This window comes from Hippocampus guttulatus, chromosome 15, assembly GCF_054856545.1.
Source record: "Hippocampus guttulatus isolate MCC_2025c chromosome 15, RoL_Hgut_1.0, whole genome shotgun sequence".
Lineage (NCBI taxonomy): Eukaryota > Metazoa > Chordata > Actinopteri > Syngnathiformes > Syngnathidae > Hippocampus > Hippocampus guttulatus.
The window spans coordinates 16,710,780-16,729,289 of NC_141275.1; the positions used below are offsets into that span (position 1 = coordinate 16,710,780).

The following is an 18,510-nucleotide window of genomic DNA, read 5'->3' on the forward strand; positions in this document are numbered from 1 at the left end:
CCCCGTGGCTGGAATGTGACATCAAAAAAAAAATAAAAAAATACGAAAGATGTATTTGACTTTGCGTTCTCTCCTTATTTTTCACCTGATTATCCCCCCCATATCGGCGTGCAAAATTTCACGTCTTTGGTTGTTACATGGCGTATGCGTGTATGAATGGGTTTTTTTTCCTTTACATTTTCTTCCGTTCACAGTAGTAGTTGGTGTGTTGTCAGGTATGCCATCGACCACTTACGAAGCATTCCCGGAGTTTGAAAAAGACGAGAAATCGAGTTTATTAGAACGCGGAGACAAACTGGGGAACATTCCGGACGGTGGCGGCACTGTAAGGCTTGGGCTCACCTCCGATCAACGCGCTGAAGATGATTTACGTGAGCGATATCGTACGGCGGCGGCCGCAGACTTGAGCGCGGACTCGCCGCGGTCGTCCCTCAAGGCAGACGTGAAGGGTCAAAGGCGACCCGGCGAGGGGGCGCCGCAGCTCGGACAAGCTTCCAAAAGTGAGGCGAGCCGGAAACTCTCCGCGGGACTCGGTGGGGACGAAGCCGAAAGGTCGCGCTCGACGGGGAAGTCATGCAGGTCAAGCCGTAGCTCGACCGCGCTCGGTGGCGCCGCGGCCGCCGACGGGGGACAGACGCCGGCTCCTGGCAAAACTTACAAAAGTCGGAATGTTGCGCCCGCCCGCCATCAATTCCCCGGGAAAGTTTGCGGCGCCGCGGCCATTTCCCCCGAGGGCCGGCGGCGACGCGACGGCGGGCGGGAGCCGGCCGGATGGGGGTCACTTGGTGGAGCGGCGCGTGGGCTCCGAGGCGGTGGGCGGCGGGGGCGGGCCGCGGCGGTCCAGGTCCTCGATGTAGAACATGATGAGCTTGCGGCGCTCCTCGGGGACGCACTCCAGCACCAGGTAGCGCTTGTCGTTCTGCAGGATCTTCTCCACGTCCTTCAGGTGCTGCTCCGACTCCTGGATCAGCTTGCGGGACCTGCGCCAGCGCGGCAAGGGACACGGCAGACACGTCACGTTACCGGTGGCGCACGCGGCGGCGGCGTCCCCCCCCCCCCCCCCCAAACAAAGGAAGGCGCGGACCTGTACGTGATGAACTTGGTCTCCTTCAGGAGGGTTCTGAAGTCGGCTTTGGCCGTGATGTACTTGTCTTTGATGTAGTCCTCAAACTCGCGCTGTCGCTTCTGCAAGCGACAGCCAAAACAACACCCGGTGAGCGGCCGGCGGCTTCAACGGAGCTCGCCAGAAGCGTTCCGGCGTCCGAACGGGAGACTTTTGCCTTCACGTTGAAATGAAACGCAAGAGTCGCCCCCCCCCCCCCCCCCCGGGATCCCGGCGCAGATCCGAGACATTTCAAGAACATCGAGGGGAGCGGGCGTGACGCCGTTCGGGAGCCTTACTCGGTCGCTGGAGGAGAACTTGATACATCGAGGGTCCTCCTTGATGACCTTCTTGACCTCCTTCCACGTGGTCGTCAGCGTGATCTGCAAAACGAAGCGCACGCACGCACGCGCGTCACCATCGAGTCGAGAGCCCCGACGGGCATCTTGACGTTAGGGCGGGCCCGCCCGTTTGATTTCTTCCCTTTCGCGGCGAGCGCCGGCTCACCGTGGTGGTCTCGTCCAGCAGCTGCCTGAAGTGCTCCTTCTTCTTCTTGGCCAGCGCCTCCACGTGGTCGTTGAAGAGTTTCTCCTTCTCCTCGCGCTCCAGAAGCGAGGCCGACTCCCAGCGGTGGTCTTTGCGAAGGTTCCGCCGCGTGTCCGACCACGTGGCGTCCGACGAGCGCACCTGCCGGCGAAACGCAGACAAGGGGAGGTGGCGGGAGTCGGCCGGCGGGCGTCGGTCGGGCGAGCGCTCGCCTCACCATGTCGGACACGAGCGCTTTGAAGTGCTGGATGGCTTCCTCCCGCTTGTGCTGCTCCCGCTCGCGGTCGATCTCTTTGGTCTGCTCCGATCGGGCCTTCTGGACCTCGCGCTCGCGTTCCCGCAGGCTGGCCTCGATGCGGGCTTGGCGCTCCAGCTCGCGCTCCTTCTCCAAGTCCAGGCTCTGCACGACCGCGGAACAGAAACAGAAAGAAACAACGCCGCGCTGAGAACATGCGCACGAAGCCTGCGCCGTTCGCGTCCCAACACCTTCCCGGTTGCGGCTCAATCTATTTGGACACGGCGTCGAGGACGAGGACGGCGGCCGAGCATCGACAAAGAAAGAAGAAGCGCGCTTGCGCTTTGTTTGAAAAGGAAGTAGCGGCGACCTTGGCCTGCTTGTCCAGGTACTGCTTGAAGAGCTCCTCCCTGAGGGCGGAGCTTTCCACCGCCTTGTAGCGGGGGTCCGTCTCCATCCTCTCCTTGACTTTGCTCCAGCGCTGGCCTCCTTCCACGTGCTGGTCGCTCAGCATCTCGAAGAAGTCCTGCCTCACCTGCCGCCAGCGGCGCACGGTCAGGCGAGTCCGCCGCTCGCTCGCTCGCCGCTCGCTGGCCGGCTGGCCGGGTCAGCCGGTGGCGGGCTTCCTTACCTTCTCCCCTCGGGACTTGGAGTCGTCCTTGTCTCGCTTCCTGAGGGCCGCCAGGTGCTCGACGAAGATGGCCTCCCTGTCCTTCATCTTGTCGATGCTCTTGAAGCGCGGGTCTCGGCCGTGTTTGACGGCAAACTCGCTGAAGGTGGTCCTGCGAAGAGGGCGCGGGCGTTGGAGCGCGCCTCACTCGACGGACGCCCCCGAGCGGGCCTCCTCACCTGGCCGGCAGCTTGGCCTCGTCCATCATCCTCCTGAAGTCGTCTTTGGCCTGCATCAGCTTGTTCTTCTTCTCCTTCCTCTCCTCCTCCGCTCTGGTCTTGACGTACTGGTCGAACACCTGCGGGCGCGCCGACAACGTGGAACCGGGCGGGAGGCGAAGCCGCGACCGCGACGACGACGGGCGACTGACCTGCTTGCGTTCTTTGGGGTTGAGCAGAAGGTACCGAGGGTCGAAGACAATCTTGTGCAGCTCCTTGTCCCACGTGGAGAAGGCGGACACCTGCGCGCGAGAGGCAGGACGACAGCAGAAGAAGAAAGAAAGCCTGAGAGGGCTGCCCCGCTCTTTTGATTCCGGTCCAAACGGGGCTCCCCCGGAGGAGCTGCTAAGAGCCAGCCGCCGAGTCGACGGGGAGAAGGCTCAGCCGAGCCGAAGGCCCGCGACCGGTCCTTTTGGGAAGACCGCGTGATCACCAGCACGCGTGCGCATGAAGGCCCCCCCCCCCCCCCCCCCCCCCACGTACCCCTCTCTCCAGCAGCATGTCCTTGAACTGCGTCATCCTGGACTCCAGGGGCACCACGGCTCTCTCGCGGGCCGCCCGGATCTCCGCCTCCATCACCGCCTCCTTCTCCGAGTCCGCCTCGTTGGCGTCGTCCTTCCTGCGCGGCACAAACGGTGAGCGCGCGCGTCGCGTCCGGCAAATACAGCAAAGCGACGACTGACTTTCTCTTCTTGGCTTTGGAGGGCTCCTCGTCGTGGGCGTCGTCGGCGGCCGGGGACAACTCGGGCTCGTCCTTGCTGAAAACTGGGCACGCGCGCGCACGGTTAGCAAAAGCCGCGCGCGGGAGGCGGCGGCGCGGCTCACCCGCTCTCCTGGCGTCGTCCGGGCCCCTCTTGTGCGGGGGCTCCTGGATGTGTTTGTCCACGTCGGCGCGTCCCTGCAGCTCGTCGGGCCGGTCCCACATGGACAGCCGGGTGGTGGGGTTGTAGAAGAAGACGCGCTCGTCGCCCGTCCACACCACGCACCTGCCGGCCGAGGGGGGAGCCGACACCACAATAATTAGCCCGGTCGCCGGCCGTCGCCGGCCCGGCGGCGGCGGGGGCGGGGGCGCACCAGGGCGTTCCCGGGATGGGGTTGGTGGCCACCGGGCGAGCTTTCTGGGCCGCCTTCTCCTCCTCGCTCATTTCTTCCTCTTTGCGCTCCTTGGGCAAACACACAAAGGATTCCTTTCACTCAACGTCTGACCAACTGCGTTTGGACAAAATGGGTGAAGATTGGACTTTTGTGGGGTGAAAACCCCCCCAAACAAACGGGCAATCTCAACGACTTTTTCAAATGTGTGTGTGTGGGGTGGGGGGGCTGGCTGCCACCTGCTTGTTGTTCATGCTGAGAATTTTGGCCTCCTCCTCCTCCATCTCCATGGCCTCGGCCTCCTCCTGCGCCAGCCGCTCCTTGGCCCTCTGCGCTTCTTTTTCTGCACAGCCAAAGCATTTTAGTGCGACTGGAGTGAGTGTACTGAACCTTCGCATCCAACGAGCGAGGACAGAAATGCGCTTTCTCCGGCAACACCTTTTCTTTTTTTCAAAAACAACCGGCTCGCCTCTGCGACGACGTTACGTTCACGAAGAAGCATCCGCCCGAGTAGCAAATAGGGCCGCGACTTATGATTCGTCTCTGCGTCATTTCTCCGCGAATGGAGGAATGGTTGGAAAAGAAATCATTTCTCCATGCGCTTCCCTTTCTTCAAAATGGGGACCCGCAGGTTGGGTCGCGCCGTCTGTCAGAAAACGGGCCGCGTTGGCCAAGGTCGCTTATTTTCGGCTTTCGCGAGGGGCAAATCGGAAACGGGAGACGATTTGCGGCCGAGAGGACGACATTTGGGGCCGAAGAGCTTTTGGCTGGCTCGGGCCCCTACGAGTCCGACCTTCTCGTTCTCGTGGCCGCTCGGGTGACTTTGGGCGCGTTTCGGGGCATGTTGAGACTCGGCCCCGGCGGAAGGTGCTCAAAAAAGCCTCCCTCTCCTCGTAACACGAGGTGGTCCAAATAACGGGCGACGGGACGCGAGCACTTTGGCGCGGCGCGCGAGCGAGTTGCCACCTCTGTCCAGCACGACCAGCGGCTTCTCCCAGGTGGACTCCAGCGTGCGGTTGTTGTGGTAGTACGTCTTGCCGTCCACCGTCCGGTACTCGGACCACTCGGGCAGCTGCAGCGCGGCGGCGGGCGCCGCCGACAGCGCCAACTGGGGGTGCATCATGGACACCAGCGGGGGCCCCATGCCGGGCAGCATTCCTGAGGGGCGGGACCGGCGGCACAGCGTTGGCGACGTTCTCGCGGAGGCGGGCGACCGACGGCTCGGCGCGCGCGCACAAAGGCGACGACCGCGTTCTACCGGCGGGCTCGTCTCACGCCAGCAGAGTGGACGGAGAGCCGCGGAAAATAGGACAAGCGCACAAAAACAAGAGGGGGGGGGGGGGGACTACACAAAAACAAGAGGGGGGGGGACTACACGCGCTTCAAAAACAGACATGAGGATGATTCATGCCCTAACGCGCACACACACACACACCACCACTCAAGACAAAAGCGCACAACCTTAAACAGATCCCCCCCCCCTCTTGCCCCCACAGACAACCCTGCACACCCAATGCACCTCAACACGCACATCGCACAGCGACACAAGCATGCTTCCTCCTCTCGCACACACAAAGTGTGTCCAACAATCAGTTTGCGTGCGCAGTTGTGAGCAAGCCACGAAAGGAGCCATCCGAGCGCTGCGCATGGGCGCCAATGGCGACGGCGACAGACGAGCATGCCATCTGGCGGGCGGCTGCGTTTACCGTTGGCGCCGGGGCCCGCCTTTACGCAAGGAGCGCCAACTATCTGCATCATTGCTACACCTGCAACAACAACGCACAAGCAAGCATCTGGTTGGTGGCGGACAGCGGCAACGCACGCTCTGTATGTCTCGCACGCCGCGCACGTCGATGGCCTCGAGCCAACGCGCGCCAAGCTTTTTATGTATTTGAGCATTGCGCCGCCATGCAACGTCAAATCGACGCCCGAGGACAAAAGCCACCACCCGGAATGGAAGCGTGACCCCGGCCCCGACCGGCCGACAAGTCGTTTTGAGGGCAAGCGCGCCATTCGGCGACGATCCGTCCGGAATCGAGCGTGCCCGGTCTCACCTGGCAGGGGGATGTGCATGCCCGGCAAGGGCACGCGGAAGGGCGGCACCATGACGGGCGGGAAGGCCGGGATGGCGGCGGCGGGCTGGGCCACGCCGTGCGGCAGGGCGGCGGACAGCGGCGGCCCCGTCTGCACGGCCGCGACGGGGGACGGCACCGCGGATGCCGTCACCGCGGCGACCGGGGCGGCCGAGGAGCCGGCGGCGACGGTGGCGGGGGGGGCCAGGTCCGCGACGACGCTGGCCGCTGCGGAGGAAGCGGCACGTGAGCGGAGGTGAGCCGTGCGTCACCCGCCGTGACGCTCGCTCGTTTCACTTCTTCGAGCAAGCCAATTTTTCTGAATGCTACGCCGGGCCACCTCTGATGTCACGCGTGTGTGCGCGTTCCCACCTGCGACGGTGACGGAGGGGGCCAGGGTGGCGCTGGGGTCCGGGCTGGAGCTGAGCGTGCGGGACGGGGCGCTGGAGGGCGCGCTCACGGGTGAGGCGGCCGCGCCGTCCGCGGCGGCGGGGCCGATGACCGCGGGGCCCCCCGAGCCTCCCGCGCCGGGGGTCCCCGCCGCAGCGCCGCCGCCCGTGCCTGCCACCAGCACAGGGTTGAGCTCCGCCTGCTGGATGATTTTCACACCCTCCGGTTTAGTCCACGCCGACTCTCTGGTGCGAGCGTTGTAGTAATAAGCCTGGGGGGGGGGGGGGGGGGGCAGAGACGTGAGAGGCCAAATAAGGGCGGCCCGGCGCCACCCGGCCACATCCATCGAGGGCTTACCTTGCCCTCGGGCGTCTTGTTCTCCACCCAGATCTCCTCGGCGGGGTTGGGCGCGGGGCCGGCGGCGGTCGGGACCGGCGGCATCCCGGGAGGAAAGAGCATCCCCGGAGGGGGCGGAAGGTTGCCCATGGGAGGGGGAAGAAACGGGGGTCTCTGCGGGAAAGACGCGCTCACTTTGACAAAAGGTGCCGTCAACGATTTCGGGGCTTCCTGCACTAAGTCGCGATTCCGAGAAGTCGTGCGGGATCGGGGAGAGCAACTTTACGCTGTGAAATTGGACATCACCGGGAGGGACGCAAAGCCAAGTCTTTTGGCTTGGTTGAGGTGAAACCAAAACTTGCCCAAAAGCCCAAGTGCACAAAGGCCTTTTTCTCCTTGGAAACATGCAAGAGAGGAGTTGTTTTGGAATCGATGGCTTCATAACTCAACGCTGCCTCCTTCAAATGCACCGTGCGCGGTGACAGCTCAAAACGCTCAGGCCGCAGCATCTCCTTCAAGTCCCTTCTGAACGGGTCAGGAATGCCGCGGCAAGACCGTCATCTTACGGTCGTTGGATAGACCCCCCCCCCCCCCCCCCTGAATTCAGGCTGCAAGCTAATGATACCCATGAGAAGAGCAGCCGATGTGCTGCACATACGATCGATCCCCTGACTCGACTAACCGCCACAACTGTTGAAGACTAACGGTCGAACCGCCGAACGAAAGTCACCTGCAGGTGGGGCGGTCCGATGGGGGGCGGCATGCCTGCCGGCGGCGGGATGGGGGGCATGCCGGGGTCGAAGGGCGGCCGCGGGAAGGGGGGGCGAGCCGGCGGCGGTCCCCTCATCATTCCGAAGGGGGGCGGCGGCGGCCTGAGAAGCGGCGGCGGGCCGCGCAGCACGGGCGTCTGGGCGGGCGCCGGCGCGGCGGCGGCCGCGGCGCCCGCCGCCGGGATGGGTCCGCGGAAGTGTACGGCCTGCTGGGCCATCCTGCAACACGCACGCATCAAACCGGTGTCACGGGAAGGAAAACAAACAAAGAAACAACCCCAAAGGAGCGCCGACGGCGTTTGGAGAGACACGCGTACGTATGCGAGTTGAATCTGTTCCGTGACTCCAACGAATCGATTACGATTCGCCGACATCCGTCAGAAAACGGGCAAAACGTGTCGAGGAAGCCCGAAAAGGTCTCCTTTTGAAAAGAGACAAACGGTCAGCTCGCGAGAGGCTGAAAAGCCAGCGTTGCAACAATCGGGCCGTCGCCGCGTCATCTCGTCAAGGGTGAAAACAGCCGTCGTTTCATTTGGTCATTGATCAGTTGTCGATTGGTCAGAAGCACAACGTCGTCGTCAATCGTTAACTTGAGGAGAAGCGGCTACCGCTCTTATTTCGGATTCGCGCGTCTCTCTGAAAGGTTTCGTTGGAGCCATTTGGTGGTGCAGTCCATTAATCGTTCAATGTCGACTTTGGCCCATTTCCCCCCATTTTGGCCCACTGTTGATTTGAGTGCGACGGACCATCATTTTGTCTTTCGCAGGTGAATATTTCCGGAAAGGGGTTTGCACTGCGGCTCGTGGCTTCAGCCAAACCGACTCCATTTTCGCCTCAATTTCAAACGAGTGCCGTCTTAGGCAAGAATTCCCTGTTGCGAGGGTGGAGAAGCGAAACACTGAAGTTTGGAGATTTTGCACGTCGTGCTTGAAAAGAGCTGCACCCGCCGCGTTGTCGGCGGTCGAATGCATTTCCAAAATACAAAATCCAATGAAATGTTTTTTGTTTGTCCGTGACTCGCGCTCTCGGGAAGTGCGTTGTTGAGCGAGTGCAACGCCGCCACTCCAAGTTGAAGCGCGCGCTGCCGGTGAAGGGCAAACGATGTTTTTGGACTTGCTGGCTTGTTTGTTTTCTTTTCGGGCGCGGGTGCCTCGAAAACGCCAAACTCTCCGTTGGAGCGCAGCCAATTGCGGCCGCCTCGGCTAACTGACGCCAGCTAGCAGGCTAACTTGGGAACGCGGAGCGATTGTGCTCGCCACAGACGAGGGCCCGTCGTGAGCGGGGAAGCGCAAAGGCGTCGACAATCGGTGCAGTGGAAGGCACAAGTTTTTGTCCGGGGCTTTACCGCGTGCGCCGAGGCTAGCCGCTACGGCTAAGCCGAATGCACGTTAGCTTCCGAGGCTACATCCGCGAAGGTTGCGGCTGCCCTTCGCGCGTTCCGGCTGTAAAAGAGCCGCTCGGCAAGTTGATTCTACAAGGGCAGCACGCGGCGGCCACGTCGCTCCAACCACTCGACTCGCTCATTTTTCTGACCTGTTGTCGCCGAATCCGATCGCTTCGCTCTCCGCCTGCTCCGCCATTACAGGAAAATGCAAGCGGCCTCTTCCTGGAAACGCCCCGAAATCCCTTCCTCGCTTTCCATTCGACGGACCGCGCCGTCAATCGCGTGCCGCTTGACCTCCGATCGGTCGGCGACCGTCGTCATGGCCGGCCTCCACGTTGATTGGTCGCGTCGCCTCCAATGGGGCGCCGCGTCCTTGTTGGCTCACAATTACACCCGCGCGCTCATTGGATTATTTCTCCCCATTCGCGCACTCGCGCGGTCTTCTTTTGGGTCCGGTTTGTGTTGCGCTGCGCCCGGTTCGGTTGTTGAAAGGTCGCGCCGCACAGAAAGTGAATGGTCATTTCCCCCAAAGGGCAAAAGTACTGACATTTTGTGCTGAACAAGTACACACGACTCGCGCTCAAGCCAACCAACCCCATTTTGCACAGTGGGAGTGCCGATTCAAGTCCTCCAGCACTGACCAAAGGGCAAATTTCAATCCGAGATGGCATGATGCGTGTGTGTATTTTGACGCTGGTTTCAAAAATATCTTCACATTACTTGTTGTATTTTGTCATTTTATGTTAACTCTTCAGTCCGCTTTCACGGAGAACAGGAGGTGGCGGTTCCCTGCTCAAGGCCCCAAATGCGAGGGTTCAGACAAGTTTAAGTTCAACGTCTCTCGATATTTGTCAATTAATTGGATCATTGATAGTTGTTGCACACAAACAAGTTTCCAGAGGTTCTGTGAACTCAGGTTTTGCACGGTTCCTCATCATTGACCTACCCTGTGAGAAAATGCTCAATTAGCTCGCAAGAACAACTGAAAACAACCGACACTTTATTTGGAAGGGTTTTTTTTTTTCCAATTTAGAAAAACAATTTCAAAATGGCAGCAAGTGGTGGTAAAAAGCCCCAATGTACCCGCCGCCCCCACCCCATCATTCTTGGCGCAGACATCATCATAGCACTCATCAACGCGCTTGTCTTTTCTTCACTCGAGATGTAACTTTTGTTTTGTTGGTTAGTTTTAATCCCGTGTTTTCATACGTGTCAGTTGGAAAAACAAAACGGTGGCTTTTGACACCGTAGGGGCTGGAAAGTGTCCCATCGAAATCAAAAGCTAAAGTTGATACTCAAGGCCAGAAACAAGTACTTGGACTTGATTATGTGCCACCAGCGTTCCAAGTTCAAATGAGCCTCGTAAGTCACTCACTGAGGTTTCCCAAATTGAATTGCATGTCCAAGGAAGTAACAGGCTTGTACCCAAAAAGAAACCCGAACGTGAGAAAGACACGTCACCGAAAATTGTCCTTGCGAGAGTAACAAAACAAACATTTGGTCCTGCTTAGCCGCGTGCCCCGCCCCCCACCCCCGCCGCATCCCTCAACCGCAAACATCGAGCTCGTCCATCGGGCGTCAAGGGCGAAAACGCTTGGGGGCCCGCGTTCAAGGCGAGGATGGCCGGAGGGATGTCGGCCCCGAGCGCGGGGGTTTCTCCGCGACTCACATAAACGTCGCACGCCTCGGCTCGGGGGGGCGCGATGACGGACCACCGAGTGTCAAGTTGCGTTTCCGGCAGCCAAACGCATTTGCTGAATGCCACGCGCAAAACCGCGCGTGGAATTCAGCGCATTTCATTTGGTCGCCGTGCCGACGTTCAAAACGCGCTCGGTGCCCAACGGCCGATCTGCCGCCGCCGCCGCCGGCCGGGATGCTTCTCCAAAGTCGGGGGGGGGGGGGGGGGCACCGGAGCCGCACGCTTTCACCTTCTTTTGCCCCGCCCGCTCGCCGGCGGCTGTCCGGCCGCTTTGCGCAAGTCACCGTTGGAAAGGAGCCCGGCGGCAACGTTCACAATTTCCTGCTCGAATCGACACCGGCGGGTCCCGCTGGTTTCCAAGGGTGCAGGCCTTTGTGGGAGTCTTCTTTGTCGGTCGGTCTCGGTTGGCGCCCCGCGCCTCGCGCCCTCGATGGATCGTTGAGCCCGTCTCGCTCTCGAGACGTCGCAGCGCGGGCGGCGGCAAGAAGGCGGCCGCTCGCAAACCGACCGGAAGAGTCGCAGGAAGGCCTGGAATTTCTCACCTCTTGGGAATTGCGCGATTCGGGTCCTGGGAAACATTCGACACGTTCCGGGCGGTGACCGGGAAAAGTTGGCGCGCGTTTCGGGGCCATCCTGAAACGTCACCCCGAAGGCCGCCGTGCAAACTTGTCGGGAGTTGGGAGGATCGCAAGCGCGGCGCGGGGCGGCGCGCTGAGGAGCAAGGCGCCCCTCCGCCACCGCTCGCCTCGCTTGGACACGCCCCTTCAATTTGCAAAGTGGCCCAAGAGGCATCCGGCCTTGCCGGCGAGGTCATCCCGGCGGGGCGCGCCCCCCGCCCCCATCCCGACGGCCGCGGGCCCGCCCGGGGGTCCGACGGGGAGCGGCGGCGATGCCGGGTTGAGGTCCAGGCCGCCCAAGTTGTTCAGCGGCGCGCCTGCAAAGACGCAGCGGTTAGCGCTCTCGGTTCGCTCGTTCAAGGAGAGGCTTTCTTCTTCCGGCGCAGCCACAAAATACCGCGGTCCGCAAAGCAATGGAGCCGCCAAAACAAAGACGCGACTCTCTTCTTTCACCAGAAAGAAATCAAAGAAAATGAATCATCTTGCAATCGAATGAGCCGCACAACACCCATTTCCAACCAGAATGTGGATCGACTAAGATTTTGTCAAGCGCAATATGGACGCCAAGGTTTTTGGCAAAGGACAAAATGGAGAGAGAGAAAAAAAAAAAACAGAGCCGTCGATGGCAAAATAACGTCAAGGAAATACGGCGCCAAACGCATCCAACGCTGGCAAATAAACGGAATGGAGACAAGCGTTGCAAAGCGGGCCACGCTACCTTGCGGCCGCGCGCCGTCCTTCAGGGCGGCCGGTGACTTTGCGGGCTTGGGGCTCGCCGACAAGAAGTCCAGGCTGATGTCGACGGACGGGTCGGACCAGGTGGAGCCTAAAGATCCCCGAGCCGGGACCCCGACCTTCGGCTCGAGTCCGACGGGCGGCCGAGACGTCAAACCTCCCAGACTCTGACGTCAGACAAAAAAAAAAAAAAATCATCGTCATCATCGTCGTAGGCGCCTGATCAACAAGGAAAAGCAAGATGTGAAAACACAAGACGGCGGAGCGCTCCGCACCTGCTGGGAGCGAGACGCCGGCACGTTGGGCGCGTCAAACGCGGCGACGGGCGCGAACGTCAAACTCTGCGAGGCGCTCAGCGCCCCGGCCATCAGGTCAAACAGCTCGGCGGAAGGCGGCGCGCGGCCCAGCAAGTCGGCCGAGGTGGACGCCGTCGTCGGGGCGTCCGCGAAGGCGCTCCAGTCCCCAAAGTCTGCGCTCCCGTTGGCCGACGCTGCTCGCAAGACACACGGGGCGCTCGCGTCGAGATATTTCCTGACCTCGGGCGCCCTGGCCACATTCCACGAGCAAAACTCCAATTGTGGGCGTGGATGAGCGCGCTCCGGGTCGAGCGGAAAACGGGCAAAAGGAGTCCGAAGCGACGGCTCGCCGTGTCCGAAAAGCGCGTCGCTCAAACGGGCCCGCTTCAAAGTCGGACAACAACTGGCGTTTTGGCTGAGGAAGAAACAAAGTCTTACCGCTGGAGGCGGGCAGGCCGGCGGACGCCGCCGCCGAGGAGAAGTCGGCAAAGCCGGCGAGCGGGTCGGCGGAGCTGCGATTGGCCGACGGGTCGATGACCGGCCCCCCCCCGCCGCCGGACACCTAGCGAGAAGGCGGGTAAAAGCACGGCCGGCCAGGAAGACGCGGGCGGGGGCGAGCGTCCGCTCTTCCTGCCGGGAAGCCGCTTCCTTCTCCGGTCGGCGCGTTCTCACGACGGCCCCGTTGCGCAATGGGGGCGAGCGACCTCGCGAGCTTTCTCGCAAAATGTCCGCGTTGGGGACCTTCGCGTCATTTCCGACCGACTGTTCGGGCGCAGCCGCTGTCGACTGGAAAAACAATCGCGTGCGGCAGCCCCGCTCGCGACGGCGAGATTTCACTCATCGCCTGGAGGGACCAAAGGCTTTTTCTTCCTTTTTCCGTTCCGGCCTCCCAAATAGGAGCCGAGTCGCGGCCGGCGCCGTACCTGGTGGTCTTCGGGACTCCCGTCCCCGGTGTAGCGGGCGGCGGCCCCCAGGTCTAAAGTCTTGCCGCGCCTGCGCGCGGCGGCGGCCCCGGCGAGGCGGACGCTCTTGGCGGCGAGCGTTCGCTCGTCGTCTCGGAACCCGCCGGCTTCCCGTCGGCCGTTCCCGGACGTCCCGTCCCCCTCGTTGTCGCTGGCGGCGCCGCGCGCAAATGAGCAGCGAGGAAAGTGACCCAAAAAGCGCACGTCGGCACGCGAGCTGACCTGATGCCGTCGGGCGAGTCGTCGCGCTCCTTCTTGCGGAAGCGGCCGATGGTGTCGTCGATGGTGCCGCCGATCTTCTCGCCGATCTCGCCGAGCTTCTCGCTGAAGGGGAACGCCGCCCGGCCCTTGTCCCAGTCCTCCTCCCATTTGCCGCGCTCCGGCTCACGCGCTGCGCGCGGACAGACGCGGCGGGACATTGGCTCGGGCGGGGGACGGCGGCGATCCGGTTGCCAACCCCCCCCCCCCCCCCCCCCCCATCGTTTCGATTGGGCGGGCCGAAACGGGTCACCGGATAGGCCGCGGCCACGTCGGTCGTTGCCACTCACAGTTCTTGGAGCCGGCTCCTCCCAGGCTGTCCGAGGAGACCCCGATATACTTGTCCTTGTTCTTCTTGGCTTTCTTGCGCTCCTCTCGCAGTCGCTCGTCGTCCTGGACAAACTCCACCGTCTCCTTGACCTTCTGCCGCACGTTGATGCCTTGGTCTTTGCCGTTCTCGTCTGTCCGGGGCACAGGTTTCAACAGGGGGAAGGCGGCGGCGCGAGAGCGGTCAGCAGAGGGAGCGGGCGCCGACTGACCCGCGAAGCGGTAGTTCTCCAGGGATCGCAGGTCGTAGATGTGTTCTCGCGCGCTGGTCACCACCCGCTCCGATCCGTTCCTGATCAGGTAGGCCAGCAGCAGCAAGGCCTGCCGCCACAGCGCAGGGCTCCGATCCGGGTCCGCAAAGTCCGGACCCCGCCGCCCGCCGCCGGCGCTCGGCGAAAGGAGCTCCCCGCCGGCGAGCGGTGAAGCGCCGGCGGCCGAAGCCCGACCGGGGCGGGGTTGGAACTTTGCTGGGCCGCGGCGACGCAACAACTACACTGGGGGGGATTTTGGGGGGCCCCCCAAAAAACGAACCGACTGCGGCAAGGTGAGCGTTTTTCAATTGAGCGCAAAGCGGAGGAAACCATTTTTGGCCTGGAAAATCGCATCCTCTTTTGCACTCACCTTGTAGACGCGCCTCCAGTTCTTCTTGTTGTCCTTCAGCATCCTGGTCCACAGCATGTTCATCACCTCGGGGAACTGCTCGTACATGAAGGTGGACCTGCGCACACGCCATCGGCTAAGCGAAGGCGGAGGCGCTCCAACTCGGCGTGCGAGCGTTGCACGTACTTGGCGATTTCTCCCATCAGCTGGCCGGACGGCCCCCAGGGGTCGTCGTTGGTGGCCTCTCTCACCTTGGACTCCACGTCCGAGTAGTTCATCACCACGTTGGTACTGGTGATGCGCGCGCACACCAACCATAGACACACACAAGCGTCACAGGCGTCACTCCTTCCTCGCCCGCGTCGAAATCGGCATTTACAAGGCACAGATGAGACGGAACTAGCGACACAGGATGGGACTCCACCTCGCGTGATTAGTACGACTTGGACGTGTTCGATTGGGTTTGGTTCAGATGGGATGACTCGTTTGATCTCAGCATGAGTGTAGGTGGCGCACCATTCGCCCATGCCGACTAATTTAATCGCCCTCGGCCGTCCGTTGCGTATTTACGCCACAATGCGGCTTTATGTGCTCAGGCGCCGATGATGTCGCATGGTCTCAGTGGCGGGGTTCATCCAGCTTTGTTGAGCCCTTTCCCCACCTCGCGGCAAAGTCCGGATAGAGGCATCAGCGATTCCATCTGCCGAACTCCACGTTTCCTCCTCCCGATTGCCATTTGACACACCCGCGGCACGATTTGGCTCGGTTGCAACGCGGTCACTTCGGCAGCCTCCCCTGCGCGCGACGGAGGGGCTCGAAACCGCTCCGCCGGAGCGCGCGACGCTCCTGCCGCCCGCGCGTCGCCGGCCGGCCATTAGCCCGCACCTCATTCGCGACGGGGCGATGGGGGAGGGGGGGGGGGGGTCTGGGCGCGGAACGACACCATTCCAAGCTAGCCGAGCTAATTCTTTGGCGTCGCGCCCGCTTCCAAAGGCGTTTCCTTCTCACCAAGTTGGCCACGGGAGGATGGCAGCTCGACGTTTAGCGGCGGCTAACGGCCGTGACGTCACGGCCGCGAGCCGGCTTTTGTATAGCTTAGCTTGTTAGCGGGCCGCCGCTTTACTTACGCTTTGTCCACCAGCTCTCGAACCTTCCACATGTTCAGCATCTTCCGCGCGTGCAAGTGCACGCACACGCTCTTCCCGCGCACGCACGAAGCCTCGAGGCCGCCGCACCGGCTTTTCTGGCCCGCTCGGCGCCGACGACGCGGTAACGTCACCGTGACGTCACAGCGACGTGGGCTCGTGCCGCTCATCTATCACCGACAATGGCTACCGGTCAATTTTCTTGATTAATCTTATCATCGTTGTACAGGTTTACGAGGGCCTGGCCACACGGAGGCGTAGACTTCCGAAAAGTTACATTTATCAGGTTTTTCTTTTGACCGGGTTTTCACCCGTGTGACCTTTGAACCCGCCTTGCCCTCAGAAAGAAAGTCTGCTTCGTTCGCTCCCGCCACTAAAATTCATCAGTCACACCTTCCTCGAAATGATGACACGGCGGACCGCAGCGTAGAAGCGACCGAAAGGTTTTGTTCAACTGCTAAGCCACCATTTGAAGTGCCGGCAGATGAGGCCTCTTTGGGTTCCCGCTGAGGTTTTCGGTCTCATCAAATTCAACACACGCAAAACCAACTCCTTTTTTGTAGTATCTTATTAAAATGCTCAACGAAACACATTCCATGCTCACATACACAAGCACAGGACATTTGATCGAAGCACAAACAGGTACTGTTATAATAAAAGGCGCACTTCATCTCCCCTCCAGCAGGGGGTGCAGGTGACAAGCAAAATGAAAAGGATCGGTCGGTCCCAAGTCGTACGTCACACACTGCGGAAATAAAAGAACTCCAGAACCACACGACACCAATTCAAAAGTTTGTGATCTTGGGTTTCGAGGTCAAATTTCAGGACGAACCTAAACTGAACCTCGACAGGTCTTACTTTGACCCGTTGAACGCTCACCTCTTTGTTTCTGCGCTTCTCACACAAGGTGCTGAAAAGCAAAATTGACCGCATGAACACAGATGAAATCGTGACACGCTCACCTTTTGAACACGTCAAAGTTTACACGAGGGCAAAATTAGTCCAGCGGCAATTTAACTCAACTTTAATTCCGTGAGGTTCATCTTGAAACATCACTCAAAGTGTGAGGAGCTTGTCAGCTAAGATATCCTTTATTTGTCCCACACTGGGGAAATTGACAGTCGACAGCAGCTGTTCCTTTTGCGACAAACACACAAAAGTCTTATTGATGATGGCCGACGTTGGCGGGCGTCAATTTCTCCAGCTGCGCTTGGCGCAGGGATGGCCGCGCGGTCGCCGTCGCGGGCACAGGCGGTGCCCCCAGAATTGATCAGAGTGCGAAGTGAGCGGTCCCCCCCGTCATCGAGTCCACCAGGCCGTGTTCCCGGTTGGCTCACGCAAAGCTGCCAACGTTCCCCGGGGTACTTGTGACGTTCTTTTCCCAGCGCAATTTGGGCGGATGCCTTATTTGGCTCACTTCTCATTCCATGACTGCGATAATAGCATGTTTGGATTACAACGAATTCTTGCAAGAATAACTGAATACAAGTGGGGGAGGTGGGGGCTCTTTTAAGGGGTTTTGGGTCCCTCGGAGGGTTGCGGCTGCTCCAAGGCTCCGGCGTCGTCGTCCTTCTTGTCTGCCGACAGAAAGTCGTGGATGGCCGTCTCGATGTGCGGCCGAAAGGTGTGGTTCATTTTGGGGTCCACCACTTGAGTGATGATCCGGTCCACCCCCGACTCCAACATGCCCGACCTCCACACGCAAACCGCAAGCGACGTCAGCGAACGCGCACGCGCACGCGGCGCTGGTGGCGGCGACTTACTGGACCACGCTGTGTCTGAGTCCGTTTCTCATCTGGTTCTTGTTGTTGGACGGCTTCCACTCCTGAGTGCTTAGGTGCGACGTCACAAAGTTGTCCACCTTCTGACGGAGGTTCTGGTAGGCCGGCTGCAAGCGGAGAAAATGACAACAGGATTGTGAAAAGAAACCGATGCAGCGACAGCCTGAAGAGAGCCTGGTTGGATTTCACCACCCTTATGGCTTCTATGTAGCCATTTTGGAGGAATGCATTTCTACTTGATGGTCAGCGGGGACCGTCTTCACTTCTTCAAAATTGCATCATTCATTTGCGCCTTTGTATGAAAAAAAAAAGTTCAGTGTCCCATTAGAACAGAAGTTACACTTTGAAAGCTTTAAATGTTATCATGCCCAAGTCTAACTCTGCAATTCCTTCTGGTTCCGTTGCGTGGCAGAGCCCGATGTGTTCTTTGGAAATTTTCAAGTTCTGGCCTTCATGGGGACAGGAGTGTAGAAGAGCAGTGCAGTTCGCTAGCTTTTACATTGGCTTGGTTAGACCCCAACGGGAAGGAATTGCTTGCTTTTGTTCCAGTTCAACTTGCAGTGTAAAACTGTATCACGTGAACAGTTTCCTCACAGCATAACGTCCTATTGAACTTTTTTTTCCTGATGTGGGAGCAATACGCTCTTGTGAAATTAAGTAAATAGATGAACCACACCGCAATAAGCGTGGGAATAATAAAATGTAGGAATAGAGGTAGATAAATAGCTAGAAGAGTGTGTGTGTGTGTGTGCATAAAGTTATGCTACGGGTGATCATCAGAAATAATGGTGGAGAGGAATCAAAGTGAAGAAATTTGACTGTTAGCGGCTTGTCAGGAGCGGGCTACTTTGGTGTCAACGTCCGCCAGGCAGTCTCGGCGGAACTCGTCGAACAGTCCGCGGTTCTTCAGGTGCTCCACGATCATGGCGATGAGCTGAGGGTCCCCTGGGGGCAGGCTGGCCGGGTCCAGGCTGCCGCCGCCCTCCGCCATCTTCCGCCAACTCGCGGCGCGGACAGCAGCTCGCGCTCAAAAGTCGAGGAAGCTAGCTAGCAATGCTAGCCGCTAGCCAGCAAGCGGCCCGCTTCACTCGCGGGCTAACGAGCCTGATCGCGAGGCGACCGCGCGGACGGCCGATTCGCTTCCCGCAACCAAACGAGCGGGCGGGGTGCCGGTCGAGAGCGACCGTTTCGCTGCCGGCGCAAGCAAAGGAGCTTCGGGCGAGCGCCCCAAACGGAGCCGTCCTCGTCGAATAGACACGCATGCGCGGACGGACC

The 18,510-nt window shown here is 60.4% G+C and overlaps 3 protein-coding genes across 5 annotated transcripts; all 3 read right to left on the reverse strand.

The window, feature by feature from the left end:
- Positions 1 to 250: 250 nt before the first annotated feature.
- On the reverse strand, positions 251 to 9,111 carry tcerg1b (transcription elongation regulator 1b (CA150)). 3 transcript variants are annotated; one of them, XM_086130307.1, is made up of 21 exons: positions 8,965 to 9,111; positions 7,392 to 7,650; positions 6,683 to 6,835; positions 6,308 to 6,596; positions 5,918 to 6,163; positions 5,570 to 5,629; positions 4,830 to 5,021; positions 4,103 to 4,206; positions 3,846 to 3,934; positions 3,597 to 3,757; positions 3,455 to 3,536; positions 3,255 to 3,390; positions 2,924 to 3,013; positions 2,733 to 2,851; positions 2,515 to 2,665; positions 2,254 to 2,418; positions 1,866 to 2,048; positions 1,610 to 1,789; positions 1,402 to 1,485; positions 1,085 to 1,185; positions 251 to 980 (listed from the first exon to the last, which is right to left on the reverse strand). In XM_086130307.1, exons 1-21 carry the CDS (start codon positions 9,009 to 9,011, stop codon positions 779 to 781), a joined length of 3,093 nt encoding a protein of 1,030 aa, XP_085986433.1. In that variant the 5' UTR covers positions 9,012 to 9,111; the 3' UTR covers positions 251 to 778. The 3 variants fall into 3 exon arrangements, with proteins under 3 accessions (XP_085986433.1, XP_085986432.1, XP_085986431.1); XM_086130306.1 differs by having other exon boundaries at positions 3,455 to 3,757; positions 3,846 to 3,931; XM_086130305.1 differs by having other exon boundaries at positions 3,455 to 3,757.
- Positions 9,112 to 9,531: 420 nt separating this feature from the next.
- Positions 9,532 to 15,589, reverse strand: LOC147194318 (clathrin interactor 1-like). The gene is made up of 11 exons (XM_086131782.1): positions 15,437 to 15,589; positions 14,496 to 14,600; positions 14,331 to 14,427; positions 13,922 to 14,030; positions 13,673 to 13,843; positions 13,347 to 13,515; positions 13,086 to 13,275; positions 12,601 to 12,724; positions 12,142 to 12,356; positions 11,850 to 12,033; positions 9,532 to 11,448 (listed from the first exon to the last, which is right to left on the reverse strand). Exons 1-11 carry the CDS (start codon positions 15,475 to 15,477, stop codon positions 11,279 to 11,281), a joined length of 1,575 nt encoding a protein of 524 aa, XP_085987908.1. The 5' UTR covers positions 15,478 to 15,589; the 3' UTR covers positions 9,532 to 11,278.
- A 937-nt stretch (positions 15,590 to 16,526) lies between these two features.
- bod1 (biorientation of chromosomes in cell division 1) lies at positions 16,527 to 18,485 on the reverse strand. Its single transcript, XM_086130522.1, has 3 exons — positions 18,083 to 18,485; positions 17,218 to 17,342; positions 16,527 to 17,147 (listed from the first exon to the last, which is right to left on the reverse strand). The coding sequence occupies exons 1-3, from the start codon at positions 18,224 to 18,226 to the stop codon at positions 16,964 to 16,966; spliced, it is 453 nt and encodes a 150-aa protein (XP_085986648.1). The 5' UTR covers positions 18,227 to 18,485; the 3' UTR covers positions 16,527 to 16,963.
- Between the last annotated feature and the right edge of the window lie 25 nt (positions 18,486 to 18,510).